At 41.7% G+C, this 22,943-nt stretch overlaps 2 protein-coding genes across 8 annotated transcripts in view; both read left to right on the forward strand.

The window, feature by feature from the left end:
* Window positions 1-1,369: 1,369 nt before the first annotated feature.
* Window positions 1,370-14,931, forward strand: LOC116612235 (uncharacterized protein C10orf67, mitochondrial). 5 transcript variants are annotated; one of them, XM_032372898.2, is made up of 19 exons: window positions 1,370-1,574; window positions 1,758-1,878; window positions 3,315-3,406; window positions 3,497-3,548; window positions 4,190-4,264; window positions 5,390-5,711; window positions 6,202-6,260; window positions 6,366-6,431; window positions 6,504-6,569; window positions 7,146-7,190; window positions 7,579-7,692; window positions 12,724-12,762; window positions 13,093-13,181; window positions 13,363-13,428; window positions 13,620-13,707; window positions 14,070-14,135; window positions 14,240-14,306; window positions 14,398-14,479; window positions 14,669-14,931. In XM_032372898.2, exons 1-19 carry the CDS (start codon window positions 1,396-1,398, stop codon window positions 14,835-14,837), a joined length of 1,857 nt encoding a protein of 618 aa, XP_032228789.2. In that variant the 5' UTR covers window positions 1,370-1,395; the 3' UTR covers window positions 14,838-14,931. The 5 variants fall into 5 exon arrangements, with proteins under 5 accessions (XP_032228789.2, XP_048580319.1, XP_032228790.2 ...); XM_048724362.1 differs by having other exon boundaries at window positions 14,675-14,931; XM_032372899.2 differs by lacking the exon at window positions 12,724-12,762.
* A 165-nt stretch (window positions 14,932-15,096) lies between these two features.
* Window positions 15,097-22,943, forward strand: part of LOC116612238 (protocadherin Fat 4-like) — a 30,136-nt gene continuing 22,289 nt past the window's right edge. For 2 of the 3 annotated variants that reach the window (XM_048724363.1, XM_048724364.1), the window contains exons 1-5: window positions 15,098-16,377; window positions 16,978-20,719; window positions 21,226-21,440; window positions 21,940-22,100; window positions 22,521-22,653. In XM_048724363.1, the coding sequence (XP_048580320.1) occupies window positions 16,323-16,377; window positions 16,978-20,719; window positions 21,226-21,440; window positions 21,940-22,100; window positions 22,521-22,653 (4,306 nt within the window). In that variant the 5' untranslated portion in view covers window positions 15,098-16,322. Of the gene's footprint in view, window positions 16,378-16,977; window positions 20,720-21,225; window positions 21,441-21,939; window positions 22,101-22,520; window positions 22,654-22,943 lie in introns of all 3 variants that reach the window. The other variant, XM_048724365.1, reaches the window with a different exon arrangement.

A 22,943-nucleotide genomic window follows, 5' to 3' on the forward strand; every position in this document is an offset into this window, starting at 1 on the left:
CAATATTCTGTGAACCTCTGCCGTCTATTTCCAATTTCATTGGTCACCCCTGAAATGATTTCCAATCACAGTACCTCACCGCAATGCGCTGACCAATCGGAAGGCAGAAAACAGTTAAGCAATACGAAATCAATGACAATAGTTCGCAGAATATTGAAATTGCAAGTAAAGCAAAAATTTTGAAGTATTCAAAAAGAATAATCTTACTGTATGATAATATGGGACTGCATTTTAGATATTCCTTACTTTTTTGTTGAATAGGTCAGTTTTTTTTAAATAAAAACGCAGATGTAATAAATACATCTTACATAAGAGCTGTTATATAACACTAGATGATACTTGCCGCACGCGAGGATAACAGAAACAAAGTAATTTGTCTTGTCCTTAGCAACCAGTGACGTCAGCCAAACTCTAGCAACGCAGTAAGGTTCGCGCGTCAACTTTGTTTTCCCAAACTTGAGTTGAATAGTGTAAAGAATTTTTTTTTCAAAACGATTTAAAATGGTCGAAAATAATGATAATAATAATATTTACAGAATCGCGATTTTTTCTTCTTCTCAGTCCCTGTCTGATATAGGGGTGACGCCAAGGGTCTGTGACCCATATCCTGTCTAGGACAAAATATCTGAGATAACTTAAAAAAATCATACCCTTTTAGGACAAAGAACAGCACAGATCGCGTAAAACACAAATACCCGCAACATCGAGGAAAATGGAAACAACGGGTAACGGATAAGATACATTACGCAAAAAGAATTATACTTTTTAGCAATGCTCAGAAATACATGCTCGAAATTATGCTTAAAAAGCCATTGCAATTTGGTATGCTCTTTTTACTTACAACTTTATATCCCCTCTCAAAAAGTAACTTCATTTAATCTATTTAGATCCAATAATAAGATGGCTGTTCGTCTAAATAGAGGAATAAATTCAGAGCGGCCAATATATCGGGATTTTGGGAATTGGCCGCTATATAGAGGGCTAAAATAGAGCAGAAAACACCAAATCACATGGGCCATGTAGAAGCTATCGGAAGATTTCACCTCATTGGATTGGTTTGGATTGATGCAACACAGACGAAGAACGGGAATACAATAGAACAATGAGGGTAATGTTAGGCCTTACGAGTGGACTTCTACACTTCTCAATCACATAGTCACCTGGAGCTGTCAGTGTTTGAAAAATACAATAATCGTTAAAATGTGGGTAATATGCTCTATGCCCCCATATACGCTCAAAACAAGAGAGCATATGCTCTCGTGCTCAAAGTCACAACAAAGTGAGCCGGATAACGAAGGAGGGCGAATGTATGACGCGGGCTACCTTTATAAATGAAGTGACGTCAGTCAAGACAGTTTACGTACAGTTTACGTGGTTACCAAGACAAAAACCAAAATGGCGGAGTCGGACGAGGCTATCGCTATTACTCCTAAATCCGCAGATAACCCTGTTATACGGGACTTAAAATCCGGAGACATATCACAGTTGTCTTACCCTATTTATGCTCAAAGATCCCTTACCCCTGAGGCCATGTCCTCCTATTCGCCGTTCGCCCTGGAAGCAGATGAATACAGGTTGACTTTGTGCTACTTCTTGTTAATGGTTCGCTGTTTATACTTTACTTTAACTTTTCCTTTGAATGTGCGTTATAAGAGCTGTTTAGACGCTTGTTTTTGCTTTGCCTTGTCTTTTTAAAGTGACGTTTTCTCACAAATAAAGGTACTTAGAGCTTACTTGGTGTAATATTTACACTTCAGGCCATCCATTGCCGATCAGGTCAGAGTTGGATTTTTCAGCCAGGATCGTGCTTCACAAACAGTGGTCTCAGAGGTGCTGCAGTTACGAGATATGACAAATGTACTGCGACAGTTAGTGGAAGTAAGGATGCAACCAGAAGAGATCCAACGAAATGTTTCCTAAACTGTAAACCAGCACACATATAACAGACTAAGGCTTTCTCACTCAAATAAGCAGCACTATATCTAATTTATGATTATCACGATTTATAGTACATATTACCTACAGCAAACTTCTTGTTTGGTTATCATATATCATACAGTATATTCAACAACACTTAATTGGTTAACATTAAAACTGTTAAAGACCCTTGACACGGTTTATATAGAGAGTTGTCTAACCTACTCTAAGCAGGAGTATCTCTTAGCACATTTACAACAAGTGCAAATAGCCTCTGCAGGTTTTTAACAAACAAGGTTTAGCTAAGAAGAAGTGCTCAAATTGGGCTGCCTTTCTATTGGATGAAGACAAGATTTGCATCTTGCTGAATTAGCTCTCCAGGCTGCACATTTTACTTATTGGCCAGTGCACCTTTGGCTTAAAAAATGTTCACCTGCCATATAAACCACACACCTGATACATTTTCTTTTTTTATACTGCTTGCCAAATTTTTAATGTGTGTACAGTTCATGCAATAGTGCATGTAACACACATCTAGGGCACACACATATTGTACGCACATAGAGTGCATGTATACACATTTAGGGCACACACATATTGTACGCACATAGAGTGCATGTATACACATTTCGGCGCACACATATTGTACGCACATAGAGTGCATGTATACACATTTAGGCGCATACATATCGACGCACATAGAGTGCATGTTTACACATTTTCTAGTAGATGTGTGTATACATGGTTGCCAAATTTTTAATGCGTTGCCATCTGCAACGACAGAGACAATTCTTGATCTTTCAGCGCCAAGGGGAGTACAGCATGTATGCAAACATATTCCAGTAGATACTGTATTGAACAGTACATGCAACAGTGCATGTAACACATTTAGGGCACACAAATATTGTACAAACATAGAGTGCATGTATACACATTTAGGGCACACACATATTGTACACACATAGAGTGCATGTATACACATTTAGGGCACACATATTGTACAGACATAGAGTGCATGTATACACATTTAGGGCACACACATATTGTACACACAGAGTGCATGTTTACACATTTAGGCACACACTTATTGTACGCACATAGAGTGTATCTTTACACATTTAGGCACACACATATTGAATGCACATAGAGTGCATGTTTACACATTTTCTAGTAGATGTGTGTATACATGCATTGCAGATAATTAATTCTCGCTTGTACTGTATTATAGATATTTATAGATTTTTATATTTACCTACAGTAGTTGTAATCATATGTAGTCACGTAGTTAGTTTTCATTAGCATAGAAGAGCCTCTTTTTGTTGGAATGCTAATAATCCATTATTATATTATTATTATCATTATTATTATTCAGGATTTAAGAGTCCTCTATGTTTCAGGATGTTGGTCTTCTGAAGAGAAGTCTTCACTATGCCAAGCATGTTTTGCAAGCAGACTATGAGAACAAGATGCAAGAGCGGGCCTTGGACTTGTAAATATGGCTTTGTGAATATGAAAATTAACAGTTCTGATGTTTTTTTACCATCTGATTTTCATATAATTTTAATTGTCATTATTATAGGTATTGCAGAGTAAATGATAGAATCTTGGATCTGGAAAAAGTTCATGAAGAGGTATGCTCCTTAATTGGTAAAAACATGTTGTAGACTAGCTATGCAACAAACACTAGATGATACACATTAGGCTTGTAGCCTGTTGTAGTGTACAGTTAACTATATTAGCTTGTAATTGTTTAAAACACATCATAACATCCTTATTTTATAAAATATAAAAACCATCACAAGACATTAAAGTATTATATTTTTGGAATTGTGAATTAATTGCTCCATCAATTTTTGCTTAAATACTAACCTGCGGGATTGCAACATAGCCAAGTGCAACAGCTTTTGCCAGTCAACTGTATAGTGGTATTGGTTCCTAGAAACTAGGGATAAGAGATCCTGGGGATCAGGATCTATTCGTCAGGGAACATTATAGTGTAGAATGATGAGGAATGTCAGTCTCCAAGTACCAGATTTACATATGCTTTTACACATTTAACTCGGCTTTCTGCACCAGTACTGTGGTCTTCTAGATTCTTACATCAGAGTAGCATGTTTTTTAATAATACTACTTTATACTCCTCAAGTCCATTAAATTACCCCTTATCTATAATGTGGAAGAAGCCTCTAGATGATTAAATAATTAGGTGATTTTTTTCACTAATTCCATCTTCATAAAATTAAATGGGGAATGTAATGCTTTGTTTTTACAGAGAATTCAAGTCGTCCGTAGAAGTTATAGACAACAGCTTGCTGATGCCATTAGTGAAATCTCTAGTCAGCATAAGGTATGTCATCACTATTTCTGTAAAGTTGTTCGATACAATGTTACGGTCCCTGTCGGAGCATAGTTAGATGCTCTAGCTGGGCATTTGATAAACACCGGCTGCTGAGCATCTCTGAGTGAAGGAGGGCTGAATAATCCCAATCTCAAAACTAGTTTTTTAATATCATATATGTAGTGTACCTAAAAATGGTTGAGATTAGTGGCGGACGTCAACACTCAAGCCCCTCCATCTCAGCAGCCCTTCAATCCTAGTGGCACCTCAATCTCAGCAGCCCTTCAATCCCAGTGGCACCTCAATCTCAGCAGCCCTTCAATCTCAGTGGCACCTCAATCTCAGATGCCATTCATTTTCAGTGGCCCCTGTATCTCATCTTTAATTCATACCATCTCAGCAGCCCCTTTATCTTTGTTGCCAGTGTATCTCATTGAACTTTCTATCTGTCAGTGGCCCCTGCAGCCCCTGATAAAACTCTACAAAGAGATAATTATGATTTCTCTATAAAAACAAGTTGCAGTACTGTATGTGGTTGTTTTACCACATTGGAAGATCCCTCTGCCCAGATTAGATAAAGGGTTAGGCCAAATTAAAAAAAAGTCTTTTGTTTCTGATTGCAATTTTTTTACTTGGAAGCACGCAGGTGGGTGGTTTTATATTTAATTATTTATCTTTTTTATCAAAATCAGGCTTCTTTCTTGGAGAAAAGCTATTCATCCCAAATCATTGGCACTATTGCAACACTTTTTAGTGCAGTGAAATTGTTTCCCAAACGCAACTTTTGATGTATGGCATGATTGATGTCTATCTTTTCCCATCTCTTCTTTCTTGTTATTAAAGAGCACAAAACTATAAAAAAAACTCACTAGATTCTAGAGGTTTTACAGAGAAAGAATCAAGATAAGAAATTGAAAATAAAATCTGCATGTGGCACAAGTTCCATGGGCGGTGATACCAGAAATGACATTTTTTTTTCTCCCCATCAAACACCTTGTAGAATATTTATGATTGGTGTTTCCTAGTTTTTCCCCGCCCCCACCCCCCCCCCCCCCCACCCCAAAAAAGTATATATTGTATTGAATAAACTGGATGCCAGTATTCTAAGTTATTGTCCACTCAATAACTTGACAGATCTACTACAACAAAAAGCGAAAACAGGAGAGTGCAAAATATACTGAGAAATTGAAAAAAGCCCAGGATGATGAGGAAGCCAAAAAAAAAGCCAACCAGCAGCAAGAGAGTCTTCTTGAAATGATGAAGATGCAGATGCGCGAAGCACAGGAAAGAGCTGATGCCCAGGTGCGAGAGGCGCTAGAGCGTGTCCCATCACCAAGCAGTGTGGCCACAGACCCTGAGATCTATGAGCTTAGGGATGAGGTAGCTAAGCTTGAGACAACACTGGACGAAGCTTTATCTGAGCTTGAAGACAAAGAGAATGAGAACAGGAGACTAAGTAAGTCAATAGTATAACAAACTAGACAGACAAGCTATAGAAAAATTAGATGGTCTGCGTAGGCGTCAGCGGCGTTGCCAGGATTTTTAACGTGAGGGGGCCCAAAAGGTCCTTTCAAGGCATTTTCTAGATAATGTCTCATACATTTACTGTATTTTTGGCTGCTAGAAGAAGGGGCCCGGGCCCCCTGGGCGTGGAGTAGCCAAGATATAAATCAACAGAAGGTTGAAAAAGTATGTTGAACGCCAATTTGGAACAGAGTAGTTGCACTGACGTTTCTAGTGTTAGCCTTCCTTTGGACCTTATCTTTTGCTCCCACAACTCTCCGAACGTCAGCACAACTACTCTGTTTCACAGAGACGTTCAACATATTTTTTCAAACTTGTGTTGATTTATACCTTAAGTCAATGCTCCCTAAACAGTGAATACTAACTAAAGTTTGCTTACTCGTTTTTCCTTATCATACTGATAAATCTAATTGCTGTTTTAGCCACTGATCTGGAAGACCTTACAGACCAGCTAGAACAAGAACGAAAAAGAATTACCCAGGTACATTGTGAGAAAGCAGCTTTATTCAATTTTGAGAGGTCTCGAGCCATATTCAGCTCCTTTTGCATGACATCTGTTGGTAATAACCCTTTGATTTGCTTGTAGCTTAAAAAAGAGCTTTCAGATGCTCTTCTGAGTGCAGAACAAGACAGAAACAGGATGAAGGCAGAGGTGTGTATCTAGCGTGTTCCTGAAGCTGATACCTTACTAGTTGATTTGATCAATTATCGTTTAATTTTGTAGATGGAAAGACAGAGGCTTGCTTTGCAAAATGAGATGGAAACACGTATTCAAGAAACCAAAAAAAATGTTAGTATGGTGGCGATAACTTAGTAGGGATCAAAACATAATCAACAAGTACAGAGAACACAAAGTCATTGCTAAACTCTTAACAATTAACGAACAGGTAACTTACCATTTAAATTCAATTTCACCCATCTAATGAAATATGACGTTTATTACTGTACTGTAAAAGCTGTTTTAAATTTATATGCATTAAGTATGCATTAAGTAAAGTATTTGTCCATAACTTTGATGTTAAAAAGGTTTTCAGTCGAAAATCCTTTTTTGGTGTTATCTTTTATTTTTGAACCAATAAAAAAGGTTGTAGATTGAATACATATGTTGCTTTTACAATGCCACTGTGCTATTGTACCGAAACATAAAACAATCAGCATGATAAAGACTGCTTCAATGAACATCAGATATGAAGTTATAAAAACTCTTGCATGCTAACGGTAGCACGCATCACTAGTGCTTCCTAACCATATATCCGTTAAGATAAAAAAAATGTTGGGATTTTCTTCCAGACACATAGACCCATGCCCGAACTATGCTATATTAAAAGGATACTGCATAATTATAACACGTTAAACTTGCTTTCAGAATCGAATCAAGAAGAACTGGTCCCAACGACTCAATGCTCCTAATGTTAGTAGATAAGTTGAATTAAAAAAATAACCTTTAAAGGGTACGGTAATAGATGACTCTATTAAATCAAATCAATAATTCAGTGTATAAACATGAAAATTTGAATTTTGAGATGAATTGTCTGACTTTAAACGATGAAGACTATTTAAAATGAGCCTGTTGTGTTCATCCCTTGGTGGGTTTTTAGTAGACTTACTATAAACAATAAAATTCCTTTTTAAATCGAGCATAAAGTGCCTTATAGAAAATTAAAATATAAAAGAGTTGTTAACAAAGAAAAATTTAATAATAAGCTATGCATATTCTTAACAGGGATTAAGACTCAAAATTCTACATAAGACGAATTTATTGTACGTTTTACTCAATATAGCCTGATTCAAACGTGTAGGTTTTGGCTGAGTCTCAAAAGCAAGCCGAGGAGATGAAAAGACTTCACCAAGAGAGTCTTGCCAAGCAGGAGGCACTTGAGAAACAGCGGCTAGCAGCGAGTCTAAAGGCCCAGGTATGGATGTTTGTGGTAGATCTGTGTGATAATCTTGCCAGGCAAGCAGGAGCGCTAGATAATCTAGCTGAAAGTCAAGACATCGGCGCTTGTTTCTTGAAATATCTAAGAATTCTTGGTGCCGGAAAAGTTTCTTTGGTTTTTCTGTTCAAAAGTTTGCCTTTTTTGTGTCTGACCAAACAAGCAAGAAACAATGTCTAAATCCTGATAGTTACTTCTATGTGACCAACACAATCAAGTTTTAAACACGCTTTCATTAGGTAAGGAAGTAGTCGGCATAGTCAGGGAGCAGTGTTGGTAAGGTAAAGGAAGCAGTCGGCATAGTCAGGGAGCAGTGTTGGTAAGGTAAAGGAAGCAGTCGGCATAGTCAGGGAGCAGTGTTGGTAAGGTAAAGGAAGCAGTCAGCATAATCAGAGAGCAGTGTTGGTAAGGTAAAGGAAGTAGTCAGCATAATCAGTGAGCAGTGTTGGTAAGGTAAAGGAAGCAGTCGGCATAATAAGGGAGCAGTGTTGGTAAGGTAAAGGAAGTAGTCGGCATAATCAGTGAGCAGTGTTGGTAAGGTAAAGGAAGCAGTCGGCATAATCAGGCAGCAGTGTTGGTAAGGTAAAGGAAGCAGTCGGCATAATCAGGGAGCAGTGTTGGTAAGGTAAAGGAAGCAGTCGGCATAATCAGGGAGCAGTGTTGGTAAGGTAAAGAAAGCAGTCGGCATAATCAGGGAGCAGTGTTGGTAAGGTAAAGGAAGCAGTCGGCATTATCAGGGAACAGTGTTGGTAAGGTAAAGGAAGCAGTCGGCATAGTCAGGGAGCAGTGTTGGTAAGGTAAAGGAAGCAGTCGGCATAGTCAGGGAGCAGTGTTGGTAAGGTAAAGGAAGCAGTCAGCATAATCAGAGAGCAGTGTTGGTAAGGTAAAGGAAGTAGTCGGCATAATCAGTGAGCAGTGTTGGTAAGGTAAAGGAAGCAGTCGGCATAATCAGGGAGCAGTGTTGGTAAGGTAAAGGAAGTAGTCGGCATAATCAGTGAGCAGTGTTGGTAAGGTAAAGGAAGCAGTCGGCATAATCAGGGAGCAGTGTTGGTAAGGTAAAGGAAGCAGTCGGCATTATCAGGGAACAGTGTTGGTAAGGTAAAGGAAGCAGTCGGCATAATCAGGGAGCAGTGTTGGTAAGGTAAAGGAAGCAGTCGGCATAGTCAGGGAGCAGTGTTGGTAAGGTAAAGGAAGCAGTCAGCATAATCAGAGAGCAGTGTTGGTAAGGTAAAGGAAGTAGTCGGCATAATCAGTGAGCAGTGTTGGTAAGGTAAAGGAAGCAGTCGGCATAATCAGGGAACAGTGTTGGTAAGGTAAAGGAAGTAGTCGGCATAATCAGTGAGCAGTGTTGATAAGGTAAAGGAAGAAGTCGGCATAGTCAGGGAGCAGTGTTGGTAAGGTAAAGGAAGAAGTCGGCATAATCAGGCAGCAGTGTTGGTAAGGTAAAGGAAGCAGTCGGCATAATCAGGGAGCAGTGTTGGTAAGGTAAAGGAAGTAGTCAGCATAATCAGGGAACAGTGTTGGTAAGGAAAAGGAAGTAGTCAGCATAATCAGTCAGCAGTGTTGGTAAGGTAAAGGAAGCAGTCGGCATAATCAGGGAGCAGTGTTGGTAAGGTAAAGGAAGTAGTCGGCATAATTAGGCAGCAGTGTTGGTAAGGTAAAGGAAGCAGTCGGCATAATCAGGGAGCAGTGTTGGTAAGGTAAAGGAAGTAGTCGGCATAATCAGTGAGCAGTGTTGGTAAGGTAAAGGAAGCAGTCGGCATAATCAGGCAGCAGTGTTGGTAAGGTAAAGGAAGCAGTCGGCATAATTAGGCAGCAGTGTTGGTAAGGAAAAGGAAGCAGTCAGTATAATCAGGCAGCAGTGTTGGTAAGGTAAAGGAAGCAGTCAGCATAATCAGGCAGCAGTGTTGGTAAGGTAAAGGAAGCAGTCGGCATAATCAGGCAGCAGTGTTGGTAAGGTAAAGGAAGCAGTCGGCATAATCAGGGAGCAGTGTTGGTAAGGTAAAGGAAGTAGTCAGCATAATCAGGCAGCAGTGTTGGTAAGGTAAAGGAAGCAGTCAGCATAATCAGGCAGCAGTGTTGGTAAGGTAAAGGAAGCAGTCGGCATAATCAGGGAGCAGTGTTGGTAAGGTAAAGGAAGACGTCCGCACAATCAGGGAACAGTGTTGGTAGGGTAAAGGAAGAAGTCGGCATATCAGGGAGCAGTGTTGGTAAGGTAAAGGAAGCAGTCGGCATATCAGGGAGCAGTGTTGGTAAGGTAAAGGAAGCAGTCGGCATTATCAGGCAGCAGTGTTGGTAAGGAAAAGGAAGTAGTCAGCATAATCAGGGAGCAGTGTTGGTAAGGTAAAGGAAGCAGTCGGCATAGTCAGGGAGCAGTGTTGGTAAGGTAAAGGAAGCAGTCAGCATAATCAGAGAGCAGTGTTTGTAAGGTAAAGGAAGTAGTCGGCATAATCAGTGAGCAGTGTTGGTAAGGTAAAGGAAGCAGTCGGCATAATAAGGGAGCAGTGTTGGTAAGGTAAAGGAAGTAGTCGGCATAATCAGTGAGCAGTGTTGGTAAGGTAAAGGAAGCAGTCGGCATAATCAGGCAGCAGTGTTGGTAAGGTAAAGGAAGCAGTCGGCATAATCAGGGAGCAGTGTTGGTAAGGTAAAGGAAGCAGTCGGCATAATCAGGGAGCAGTGTTGGTAAGGTAAAGGAAGCAGTCGGCATAATCAGGGAGCAGTGTTGGTAAGGTAAAGGAAGCAGTCGGCATTATCAGGGAACAGTGTTGGTAAGGTAAAGGAAGCAGTCGGCATAGTCAGGGAGCAGTGTTGGTAAGGTAAAGGAAGCAGTCGGCATAGTCAGGGAGCAGTGTTGGTAAGGTAAAGGAAGCAGTCAGCATAATCAGAGAGCAGTGTTGGTAAGGTAAAGGAAGTAGTCGGCATAATCAGTGAGCAGTGTTGGTAAGGTAAAGGAAGCAGTCGGCATAATCAGGGAGCAGTGTTGGTAAGGTAAAGGAAGTAGTCGGCATAATCAGTGAGCAGTGTTGGTAAGGTAAAGGAAGCAGTCGGCATAATCAGGGAGCAGTGTTGGTAAGGTAAAGGAAGCAGTCGGCATTATCAGGGAACAGTGTTGGTAAGGTAAAGGAAGCAGTCGGCATAATCAGGGAGCAGTGTTGGTAAGGTAAAGGAAGCAGTCGGCATAGTCAGGGAGCAGTGTTGGTAAGGTAAAGGAAGCAGTCAGCATAATCAGAGAGCAGTGTTGGTAAGGTAAAGGAAGTAGTCGGCATAATCAGTGAGCAGTGTTGGTAAGGTAAAGGAAGCAGTCGGCATAATCAGGGAACAGTGTTGGTAAGGTAAAGGAAGTAGTCGGCATAATCAGTGAGCAGTGTTGATAAGGTAAAGGAAGAAGTCGGCATAGTCAGGGAGCAGTGTTGGTAAGGTAAAGGAAGAAGTCGGCATAATCAGGCAGCAGTGTTGGTAAGGTAAAGGAAGCAGTCGGCATAATCAGGGAGCAGTGTTGGTAAGGTAAAGGAAGTAGTCAGCATAATCAGGGAACAGTGTTGGTAAGGAAAAGGAAGTAGTCAGCATAATCAGTCAGCAGTGTTGGTAAGGTAAAGGAAGCAGTCGGCATAATCAGGGAGCAGTGTTGGTAAGGTAAAGGAAGTAGTCGGCATAATTAGGCAGCAGTGTTGGTAAGGTAAAGGAAGCAGTCGGCATAATCAGGGAGCAGTGTTGGTAAGGTAAAGGAAGTAGTCGGCATAATCAGTGAGCAGTGTTGGTAAGGTAAAGGAAGCAGTCGGCATAATCAGGCAGCAGTGTTGGTAAGGTAAAGGAAGCAGTCGGCATAATTAGGCAGCAGTGTTGGTAAGGAAAAGGAAGCAGTCAGCATAATCAGGCAGCAGTGTTGGTAAGGTAAAGGAAGCAGTCGGCATAATCAGGCAGCAGTGTTGGTAAGGTAAAGGAAGCAGTCAGCATAATCAGGCAGCAGTGTTGGTAAGGTAAAGGAAGCAGTCGGCATAATCAGGCAGCAGTGTTGGTAAGGTAAAGGAAGCAGTCGGCATAATCAGGGAGCAGTGTTGGTAAGGTAAAGGAAGTAGTCAGCATAATCAGGCAGCAGTGTTGGTAAGGTAAAGGAAGCAGTCAGCATAATCAGGCAGCAGTGTTGGTAAGGTAAAGGAAGCAGTCGGCATAATCAGGGAGCAGTGTTGGTAAGGTAAAGGAAGAAGTCCGCACAATCAGGGAACAGTGTTGGTAGGGTAAAGGAAGAAGTCGGCATATCAGGGAGCAGTGTTGGTAAGGTAAAGGAAGCAGTCGGCATATCAGGGAGCAGTGTTGGTAAGGTAAAGGAAGCAGTCGGCATTATCAGGCAGCAGTGTTGGTAAGGAAAAGGAAGTAGTCAGCATAATCAGGGAGCAGTGTTGGTAAGGTAAAGGAAGCAGTCGGCATATCAGGGAGCAGTGTTGGTAAGGTAATGGAAGCAGTCGGCATTATCAGGCAGCAGTGTTGGTAAGGAAAAGGAAGTAGTCAGCATAATCAGGGAACAGTGTTGGTAAGGTAAAGGAAGTAGTCGGCATAGTCAGGGAGCAGTGTTGGTAAGGTAAGGGAAGTAGTCGGCATAATCAGTGAGCAGTATTGGTAAGGTAAAGGAAGCAGTCGGCATTATCAGGGAGCAGTGTTGGTAAGGTAAAGGAAGCAGTCGGCATATCAGGGAGCAGTGTTGGTAAGGTAAAGGAAGCAGTCGGCATATCAGGGAGCAGTGTTGGTAAGGTAAAGGAAGCAGTCGGCATATCAGGGAGCAGTGTTGGTAAGGTAAAGGAAGCAGTCGGCATATCAGGGAGCAGTGTTGGTAAGGTAAAGGAAGCAGTCGGCATTATCAGGCAGCAGTGTTGGTAAGGAAAAGGAAGTAGTCAGCATAATCAGGGAGCAGTGTTGGTAAGGTAAAGGAAGCAGTCAAGGTCAGGAGCCTCACTTGCACATCTTGTACTAATCAATTTGTATGTGGACCTGCACTTGCACTGTCCGGCTGCACAGACTGCTGTTACCTATCAGTCATACAAGCCTTCACTCCTGGTAAGATTCAACCTGCCACTACCAACAGCTACTTTTTCATTCGTTTTATTGCACGTCCTTGCACATGATCCTTACAAAATGATCCTCCCAAGAGTCTCTTATAGCACGTTTATAAACATCTACAGTATGTGTACTTTATGGTTTGTGCTTGAAATATGTATTTACTCGTTTCTCAACACAACACCAATATGAACAGCTTTTTTATGCTGTGAGGTCTGTGCTTTGTTAATTTAAGCCGGAAGGGTTGAAATAATATGTGTTTCACATCGTAGGAAATCTCTATCACAGTACAAAGCTACCTCTTATTTTATTACGGATTTTCTACTGTAGAACAAAGAGTCGCTCGGTGATTCTGAGAAGGACGAGATGCTGAAAAAACTAAAAAGCCTTGAGAAGAAGCAACGAGCAGAAATTCTCAGGTATAGCAGAGCTGTAGCTGGCTTCGAAATATTTGTGGGAGGGGGGGGGACGATACAGAAAAATTAAGAAAATATTGGGGTGCATAGCCACAACCCTATTGGTTATTCTGTACAGGTTTTGCATACATACGTGTTTTGTTGATGCGTGTTTTTTGGTGACCTTGTTAGCTTATCGTTTTAGGTTGCAGAGGGAACTGGATCGAGTGAACAAGACGTGGGAAATGAAGGTCACTATTCTGCAACAGACGTAAGTATCTGAGAATGGATCTCTTGGAAATTTCAATCTCTGTGTTCTTATCATTCAACATCATCATCATCATGTGTTCTTAGCACATGCTTTGCTCGTTGATTGGTTATTACATCCAGTTATTACATTCTTTTTGGCATGTACACTGGGCATCGATTGATTTATCTCCACCCATTTTTTTTTGTACCTAGCATGCATGCCCTGCGAGACGAAAGCTTTCTACGGACCTCGCTTCAGAGACAAGCGGCACGGCTACAGCACGCAGCGGTCGTGTATGCGGTGAGTCGCGGAGCTTGTCTACACCAAATACAGGATATGTAAGCGTCAGGCTACATGAGGAAAGAGACTGGGTCTCAGGGCAATATGCCCAGAAGGCTCAGGCGTAGAAAATGATCTCTATTAATCTAGAATACGTCATCTGAAGGGGGAATTCCCGGGAAGTCTATAAATAACATCTTGTCTAAAATCGTCTAGACAATGCTTCACCAGTCATATAAAACAACAATTAGATATAGACGTTTGCAACCCAATTCAGGCTCCTGTAGGTCGGCGCATTTTAGCCCCATAAGATGTAGCCATCCTTCACTTTGATTTGCTGTTGAATTCTGACTGTGGTTTTAAGGTGTACTTGTTTGTTGCAGAGCAATGGACCGGCGGTGATCCCTTTGCAAAGCGGCCATCGTCCATCCAAGACACTCAGGACCCTGGTGGGGAATCATTCACATTGGCAAAACCCTAAACATACCATAAACACGATACAGTATATATGCGAATTTTACGGTACTTACCTAATCGCAATCATCTTTTTTAGCCTGCGATCCGCCCTGGCCGCGTGGAAGGCTTTGGAAGAATCTTAGAGGGGAAAGGATTCTCGGCTGGTGAGGGCAGCGCGTTGTGACATTTTCTGCCGCCTGTTATTTGTAGCAGGGGATATGACTCACCTTTATACTTGTTTATTTCTCTTATCAGATAATGCCCAAGATACCCCTTTCACGGAAGATCGTGCCACACCCATCCCAGTAGAAGGGGATGAAGACGAAGAGGAAGATAAGTGAGTTGTTGTCTCTGAAAAGTGATCCTTGCATTACACGTTATTTTATGCCTACAAAGATTATCACACAAATAGCCGTTAACTATCCCTCTGTTTCTTACATCTACATATGGCGCCTGCTAACGTTCCATAATCGAATTTCCACTCTATTTTGAATACGAGATTTTTTAATTCCCCTTTTTCTCGTAGATACAGTAAGTCCGAGACCAGCGAGAGTGTTAGCGTTAATCCACAGTACCAAGATGGCCAATCAGGAACTCCCGGGTCAGGTCAAATACACGAGCAATCACGAGCATCGGGATCGCGAGCTTCTAGTCACGTGGTCGTGCTGCCCCAGGTCCCCGCCGCGGAAGGGTAGCGTTCTTGAATTATAGAATATGTACATATTTTTGTAAATATTGATTAATTGGTTATTCTTGTACAAGTTTGAAGAATTAAAGTGAGTTGCTTCAGCCAAGTGTTTTTGTATTTTATTTATTAATTTGTGTTTTTGCTCCTTTGCATGCTGTTAATTTATTGATTCGTAGTATCAATTTCTAATTTATTGATTAATTTGTTATTCAATTAATTAATTTATGTTATTACTCATTCATTGATTATTTGTTTATTTAACTTTTTATTTATTCGTGTACTTTATCTGTCTGTTTATGAATTTGACAGCCTTGTCGGCCTAAACTTTGGTGTATTTGTTCTGCGTTTTTCTGTTTGTTGGTCTTATTTGTGTTCCCATTTTCTTTCGCATAGCTGTAATTTCGTTTATTGTAAGGTATACAAAATTTGATAAAGAGTATTTCACTGCTTCTACTTCTTCACGAAAATTATTTGTTAAATAATTATCGATGAAAGAACGAGGCAGTGTCTTCACATAGCTGAAATTTCGTTTATTGTAAGGTATATAAATTTGAAAAAGAATATTTCACTGCTTCTACTTCTTCACGAAAATTATTTGTTAAATAATTATCGATGAAAGAACGAGGCAAAGTCCCGTTGTTCTGCGGGCTGGAGCTTCCACTCCCCACATACGATCTTTTGTGTACTAAACAAACAGGCAGAGCATATAGAAGCCTCCTACGCAGGCATCTCAAAGAGCTTCATAGGAAAAAAAAATTCCGACGCGCTTCTCTGTCGCTATTTGAGATGCCTGCAGAGGAGGTAAGCATATAGATGATAGTAAGAATTTAAAGAGATTACCTAAGGCCTTTCCTTATTGTTATTCGTGAGAAGCAAGAACAATAGTTTTTACTTGTCATATATTTACAAGGTTCCCCATGATAAATTCACCAGAAGAGAAGTTATTTTTATACATAATAATTAACTCTAAAACAAAAATCTAAAATGTGTTGTGCAACGCTTTGTTTTATGTGTAGCTTTAAGATTATTATTTTGTGTCTTGGATAATCAAATTCCTAGTATTAACAAAGAGATTTTTGACATTTCCGCATAACGTGCCGTTAGGTCGCCTAATTCCTACACGGAGCATCACTTAAAAGGCGAAGGTGACGCGGTGCAGGTGCACTAAAACGACGCGCTTAATAATTTACGAAAGAATCGCAGTTGCTTTTTACTCCGTCCTAGGTCTAGTATAAAACAAAAACCAAACAATCTCCACAGGGTCCGTAATAAACCAATCAGAATCCACGATGCCAATACATCAGCCAGCTCGAATTCACAGTCTTGGCCTTGAATCAGCCAATCAAAAGTAAGAACAGGAAATAGAGGGACCGACTTTAAAGTCATAATATTTTGGGTGATAGTTGGCATCTTTCTGAATGAATTTGCAAATTCGTGTTTATCAACTTTTTCTACAAGCCACAAATTTCGACGCCAAAAGTCATTGTGCAATATGACCATTTTATATTTCTTTCTTGTTTTCAGTATCCTTGTTTACATCGTCCAGGGTAAGTTCACTATTTTTAGTCAACGCGTTTCTGTGATGTGTAGCAATGACATCTCCGAATACCATTTCACAAAATCTATATTGTCATTAATGCGAAAATACCTGTGTCATAAGGCTCAGTAATGAGGGAGAAAAGAAAGATCTTATTAAGATTTTTCATGACTTTTCACCGCATTTTTAAATACCTTTATTATCCTCGACGATACGTCGATGTCGAAGCTTTCATGAGTTTTATTATACTATCCAAACAAATTTTTTTATTACTTCTTATTACTTAATCGGGACAGTACATATAAATACTTTTTTGTTTTACTTTTAATAACTATTTTAATGTTCATGGGTATATCTTACCTGCGTCAAATTCAACATATAAATTTAAAAGACATATAAAGACATTTGTTTTTCTTTTAACAACTATTTTAATGTTCATGGATATATCTTACCTGCGTCAAATTCAACATATAAATTTAGTTTTAGATTTGTAAATAGGTATTATTATAAAGAGTGTTATTATTTTTTATGCAATAATGACAATCAAGTCATATAGGAACTTTGACCTGAAATATTTTTATAGTTTATATATAGCTCGATTTTTTGACAGGTTTCCCAGAGATCGGGTTCAGTGCCGACCTCGGCCAGCCACTGCAGCAGAGCGCGCGAGGATGGGTAGAGGTGACTGGTTGGACGACTGCCGGACTCGCCAACACCGGACGCTTTCACTATGGTGCGTCACTACAAGAATCCCAGTCCAGGTTTCGCGTTCCCAAATCAGGAATTTACTACGTGTCTACCAGTCTTCTGCTTGGTAATGCAGACAATGGTGTTTTTCGGGCCGCGGTGATACTTAACGGAGAGCTTAACAATAGGAACGATGGTCTTTGCGGAGTACTGAAGCCAGGAACGGACCAAGAATCGAGCATTTTGTTTAGTGGGTTCGCGGAATTTCTTGCTGGGGATACGGTGTCTATTTACGCGCAGTCAGAATTGGATGAGGATTGGATCATTAAGGATGAGAGTGACTTCTCTTTGCATTATACGGGACAGGTTGCGTCATTCCCTGCTTTCTTTGCTGCTAAAACTGCGCCTTTGCGTCTAACGACGGGGACAAATTTTATCCGAAACTGGCAAACCAACGGTGCCCCTGGGCTTTTTCAAAGCTTACCCGGGTTTTCGTCTTCCACTGGAGAATTTATTCCAGTTTGTGATGGGGTTTATTTCGCCGCTGCCAATATCCGTGTTGATGCGGGACAGGGAACGTTTATTTTGTCTCTTTCTGTTAATGGTTTGGCACAAGGACCTGTGACAGAGATGAAAGTCGCCAGGCCAGAAAGTGTCTTCACCTTAAATCTCTTTGGAGCATTTCACATTCGTAGGGGCGACATTGTTGCCCTTCAGTTGCGCGTTAATACCGCTGACAGCGTAGTCGGTGTGGAGAGCAGCTTTTCTGTTGTCCGTGTCAACGATTTCAAAAGTGCTGCTCTAGCGGGTGTGTCTGTTGTGTCAACTTCTCAGCAGAAACTATCTGGAAGTGGAACCTTAGAACTTCTTGACTGGCCATTCCCTTCTAATAACCACATGCTATTTGCCAATGCCGCTGTTTTCAAGGGAGGCCGGTTCACGTGTACAGAAGGTGGAGTGTACTTTATTTCTTCGAGTCTTCGCATCAGGGGCGGTATCGGTCAGTTCAAGTTATTGGTGCTTTCAAGTGCTGCAACTAAACTGAATGGTAACGGTGGGCTCTATACGAGCTACTACAACGCAGATCCTAATGGTGTGTTTACCCTTGCAGTATCTGGACTTTTAGAGCTCAGTACGAGTGAATACATAACCATAAATGTTATCTCCACATTTGGCTCTGCATGGAATATCGAACAGAACAGTGGTCTGTCCATTGTCAAGTCCAAATTCTACTGGCCGGCTTTTCAAGCCTTTGGCAAAGACTCGATATTTTTTTCTTCAAATTCTTGGACAGAGATGGATTCTTGGAAGTACGATGGCGTTCCCGGCGCGTTCATATTTTCTGATGATGCAAGTGGCTCGCGCTTCCCTATAAAGAACACAGGCGTTTACTATGTGTCGACGTCTATGGCGTTTATTAACTCCGGGCGAGCTGCTATTGCTGCCCTGATTGCAGTTGATGGGGTCGCAAACCAAGGGAATGGACTCTACGCTATACATGACCACCCATCCGAAAACTTCACTATTAACATTGCTGGTGCAGTCAATCTCAAGAAAGGACAAAATGTTTCAGTATTTGTCAAATGTGCGAAGAGCAGCGCTTGGGGTCTTGATAAGAGAAGTGCATTTAGCGTTATATACATCGGCAAGTCTTTCGCCGTTCCCAGCTTCCACGCCGTGTTCGGCAAACGTGCCACCATCACCACTAACAGTCAGCTTGAGATCGATGGCTGGAGCGTTGATAGTGGTGGAGCTGCCTTGGCTTTCCAGAACGGTGCGGGCTGGACCCCTGAGCGCGGTAGCTTTTTTGCGTCTGTGGCGGGAATTTACCACGTGTCGTGCACTCTTATAGTGTCGAACATAGCAGACGAATACGGCTCATCTATCGAGATAACAATTGGTGTTACCACCCGCAAGTCCACTACTAACGGAATCCAGAACACTCGAAGTGTTTACGGTACAGGCGCACGCTTTGGAGCCAGCACGTTCACCCTTACAGCGTCCGGCCTAGTCCGGCTAGGCGTCGGCGACTATGTGGTGATTCGAGCGCATTCTTCCAAGGACACCAACTGGAATGTTCTTCCCGAGTCCGGCTTCTCCGTTTTCCTGGTAAGTCCATCCACCTCGTCTTACGATGTCGCGGGCTTTTTGTCCAGGAAAGCGAGTAACACAATTAAGAACGTGGCTGCCAACACGTGGGAAAAGGTAACTGGCTGGTCAACAAACTCGGATTTTACCAATGGACTGTTCCTGGAACATGCCTTTTGCTTCCTGTTTGAGAGTTTGCTAGGAGATGTTACTATCTATAAGTCAGGCGTTTACCTTTTTTCTGCCAATTTGATCGCTACAAACACTCCGTTTTCATTTGAAGCAGCTTTACGCGTAACTTCGGTCGGTGGCTCGACGGATATTGTCAGCCTGTTTTCCGCAGAAAAGATTCCAGGGTCTAGGGATAGCTACACCCTGCAGTTCATGGGGGCTCTTTACCTTACCAAGGGTGACAAGGTGCACGTGGCCGTCCGATCAGGAACGTCAAACCAGTACACCATCCACGAGGGCAGTGGATTCTCGATGACAAGAATCATATTTCCTGAGGAAAAACCTGGATTTTACGCAACTATCACAAACTTCACAGCTGCTAATGTATCGGACTGGACTATAATACCGCAATGGACATCTACTGGGGCAAAAGGACTTTTTACCTCTAGTGACGGCTTCAATCCGAAAATCGGAAGGTTTACGGCGGTTTTAAGTGGAACCTATTTTGTTTTTGTCCAGTTGTCAGTTAATAGCGTCTGGCAGGAGAAACAACTTACGATGCGCTTGTCAATCAATGGAGAGAATTCTGACACTGATGGGTTGATGTCTAGTTACGCGTTTAGTAATGACAGTGAATACGCAACTTTAAGCGCTGCTGGTGCCGTACAGCTACGTGTGAACGATGTGGTAACCATAGCGATCAAATCATCGGTGCTCTCATCATTCAGGATAACGGAGGGTAGTGTGCTTAGTATCTCCTACCTGTGGGAGCGCGAAAAGACCACCGGACATACGGTTGACAGATACACCGAGAACTCTTTCCGTAGCGCGGGCTGGGGAGAGCTTATCAACTGGCGTACATCTGGGCTCGGAGGCCAATTCCAGGTTGGATCCATACATGATACGACAGATCGCTTTCTAGTGCCTACTAGCGGAATCTACCTACTAACCGCTAATATTGCGTTTCGCGACGTCACAGGAGACATTGGACTCGCAATTTTTGTTAATGATGGTCTGCATAGAGCGATCTCTGTATATAAGAACAGTAATGGAAAGTTCGACATGCTGAACTTTGTGATGCCCTTGTTCTTACATAATAACACATACACCTCAATATCTGTGTACTCAAGTGATACGGATTGGAGCATATCCAGCATATCGAGTAAATCCTCCCTCATGATGGAGTCCGCAGGGTTCGCCGCGCACCTTCGTACCAACAGAACGGTAGATAAGTACCAAGCAAATAGCTGGTACAGTCTCACCAACTGGACCATAACACAAACGCCTGGCTACTTCGCGACTATCACGGGTTTTTTTCCGACAAGTGGGGTATTCGTAGCTCATAAGACTGGTTTATATGTAGTGAGCTCTAATACTGTTGTGATCTCAAGAGATCCCGATGTAAGGTAGGTGTGATTTGCTGTTCCAAAGGAACAATACTTGGTTCACGTCAGATATGACTACTTTTCCTGGCCCTTAAGACGTGACAACAGGTCAGGTATGACAACTTTTCCTGGCCCTAAATTCATGACAATATGTCAGATATGACTACTTTTTCTGGCCCAAAAGACACGACAACACGTCAGATATTACTACGTTTCCTGGCCCTAAATACACGACAAACTTGAACCGAGTGATCTTGAACCGTTTGGTTTAACCGCACATTTTATATAAGATTTAGTCTATAATGATTAAATCGGAAAAAAAATTCTTCCATGTAGCGGACCTCCATTAACCGGACAAATTCCATATAAAATACATCCATTAAACGGATAACCTCCATATAACGAACCTCCATTTTCCGGACACCCTTTAAATAACGGCACTTTCAAAATTCTCCAGGTCAAACTGGAGAAATAAAATTCACTCGTTTGACCTATTTATAATGCATCTTGTAATTGTTCCTCCATAGCATGTTCGAGCTCCTGGTGGCCATTAGTGGCGTTTTCTCATCCCAGTCTGGTTTGTACAGCCGACAGACCCTGCAGGGGCGTGCTATGGACACCATCAACGCCTTCTCACTGATTCAGTTACAGCGGTGGGACACGCTGACCGTGGTACTGCGGGCGTCTTCTGCCGCCGGCTTTTCCGTGCTCGATTCAACCACATTCTCCGTTATGATCAGCGGTATGTACTTTAGCAATGAGTAGATGCTTAAGAAGAATCAGCTTTCGGCGTTCCAGAGCCGCTAAAGTATACAACAGCATCTTTTCAACTGTTTCTTTTTCAACCCCCGTCTCCCAACATAAATCAACGGCTATCTCTGATTTCTTGTGGCGTAAAACAATTGGTATGCACGATGTGGCCGCGTCCCACTGAGCATGTCGTTTATTGCCTTAGGCTTTTACAAAACCTAGTCACGCCTTAATCTCGAATCGTCAATAATACGACGCAAAACGATGTAAAGCTCGTTCTCCTCCTCGCTGGCTAGTACGAAAAACAAAAACGCTACCAAAATTGTCAATATCACGTGACCAAAAAAAGACCGCGAAAAGGCTCAAATGCGAGGGACTTGGCTGGCTACAGCCAACCACGGTGTGTTTAATGTTCATTTGATATATTGCGCAATGCGTTAAACTACATCTCATAATTGTTTTTACCATTGTGATTTGTGTTATATACGCAGAGGAAGTGGAAAGTCCCGCTCTGTGCGAAAGCAGTGGACCGACCCTGACCCGAGAGATTTCTCCGAAGTACCTCCGAACGAGAGTGGGCACCTCAGTCACATGGACATGTGAAGCGATAGGTGGGGTCACACCTGTCTACCAATGGCTCAAGAATTATCAGGTATCAGTTAAATTACGTGGGATTACGTAGTTTGAAATCCTCAACCACGCCAGAAATAATAATCAACTTACCTTCACTATCAATAAGTACATTATTGTGTCATTTCAACAAAACTAGAGTCAATCTCCAGTAGCATTACCTACGACATTTATCATTTCCTCGACCGACTTTCGTTAAGAAGGTACGACTATCATTAAGAAGGTACCACCATTTCACTACTATGATTGTGCAGGGCATAATTTCCTCACTCCAACTACCCCTACCATAACCGCAAATCACCAACTACCATAATCTCAAGTTAACACTAACAAAATCACTTAATCACAGTTGAAGACTATTTAAGCTATTCCTCCAAATATATAAAACCGTGCATGTGTTGCATGGTATATTGATGAAGAACCTTGTATGTTTTCTTATTAGGTGATCCCTTTCTCCAACTCCAGCGTGTTCTCCGTGACAAACGGTAAGGTGTCGGATAGCGGCGACTACGTCTGTGTTGCCGAAATCGACCCTGTTTCTGCAAGCTCCAACGTCGCCAAACTTACCGTCTATGGTAAGCCTATGTACCACACACCAACTCTATTGTTCCAACACGATCACGTACGATTGACAGCGAATGGCAGCGATTAGACGAAGGAGAAAACTTCGAGGAGCAAAAAGTTAGGGGAAGGGGGGTAAAAGGAAGGACAGGAGAGATTTGGGGAATGCAGCATAATTAACGGAAAGGAAGATTAGCCAGACGGACCAGTTTTCATATTGGATCATAATTTGTCATTCAACACCAGGGGCCGGTACCTAGAAAGCAGGTTAGCACAAACCCACGGATAAATACGACGGCTATCT

The sequence above is a fragment of the Nematostella vectensis genome, chromosome 2, assembly GCF_932526225.1.
Source record: "Nematostella vectensis chromosome 2, jaNemVect1.1, whole genome shotgun sequence".
Classification (NCBI taxonomy): domain Eukaryota; kingdom Metazoa; phylum Cnidaria; class Anthozoa; order Actiniaria; family Edwardsiidae; genus Nematostella; species Nematostella vectensis.

Bases quoted from the DNA above. Each gene is read 5' to 3' on its own strand.
- LOC116612235 (XM_032372898.2), top strand. From the start codon at position 1,396: ATGGCGGAGTCGGACGAGGCTATCGCTATTACTCCTAAATCCGCAGAT. The intron at 1,879-3,314 runs GTAAGGATGCAA...TCTATGTTTCAG, and splicing joins TACTGCGACAGTTAGTGGAA to GATGTTGGTCTTCTGAAGAG. The intron at 13,708-14,069 runs GTGAGTCGCGGA...TGTTTGTTGCAG, and splicing joins ACGCAGCGGTCGTGTATGCG to AGCAATGGACCGGCGGTGAT.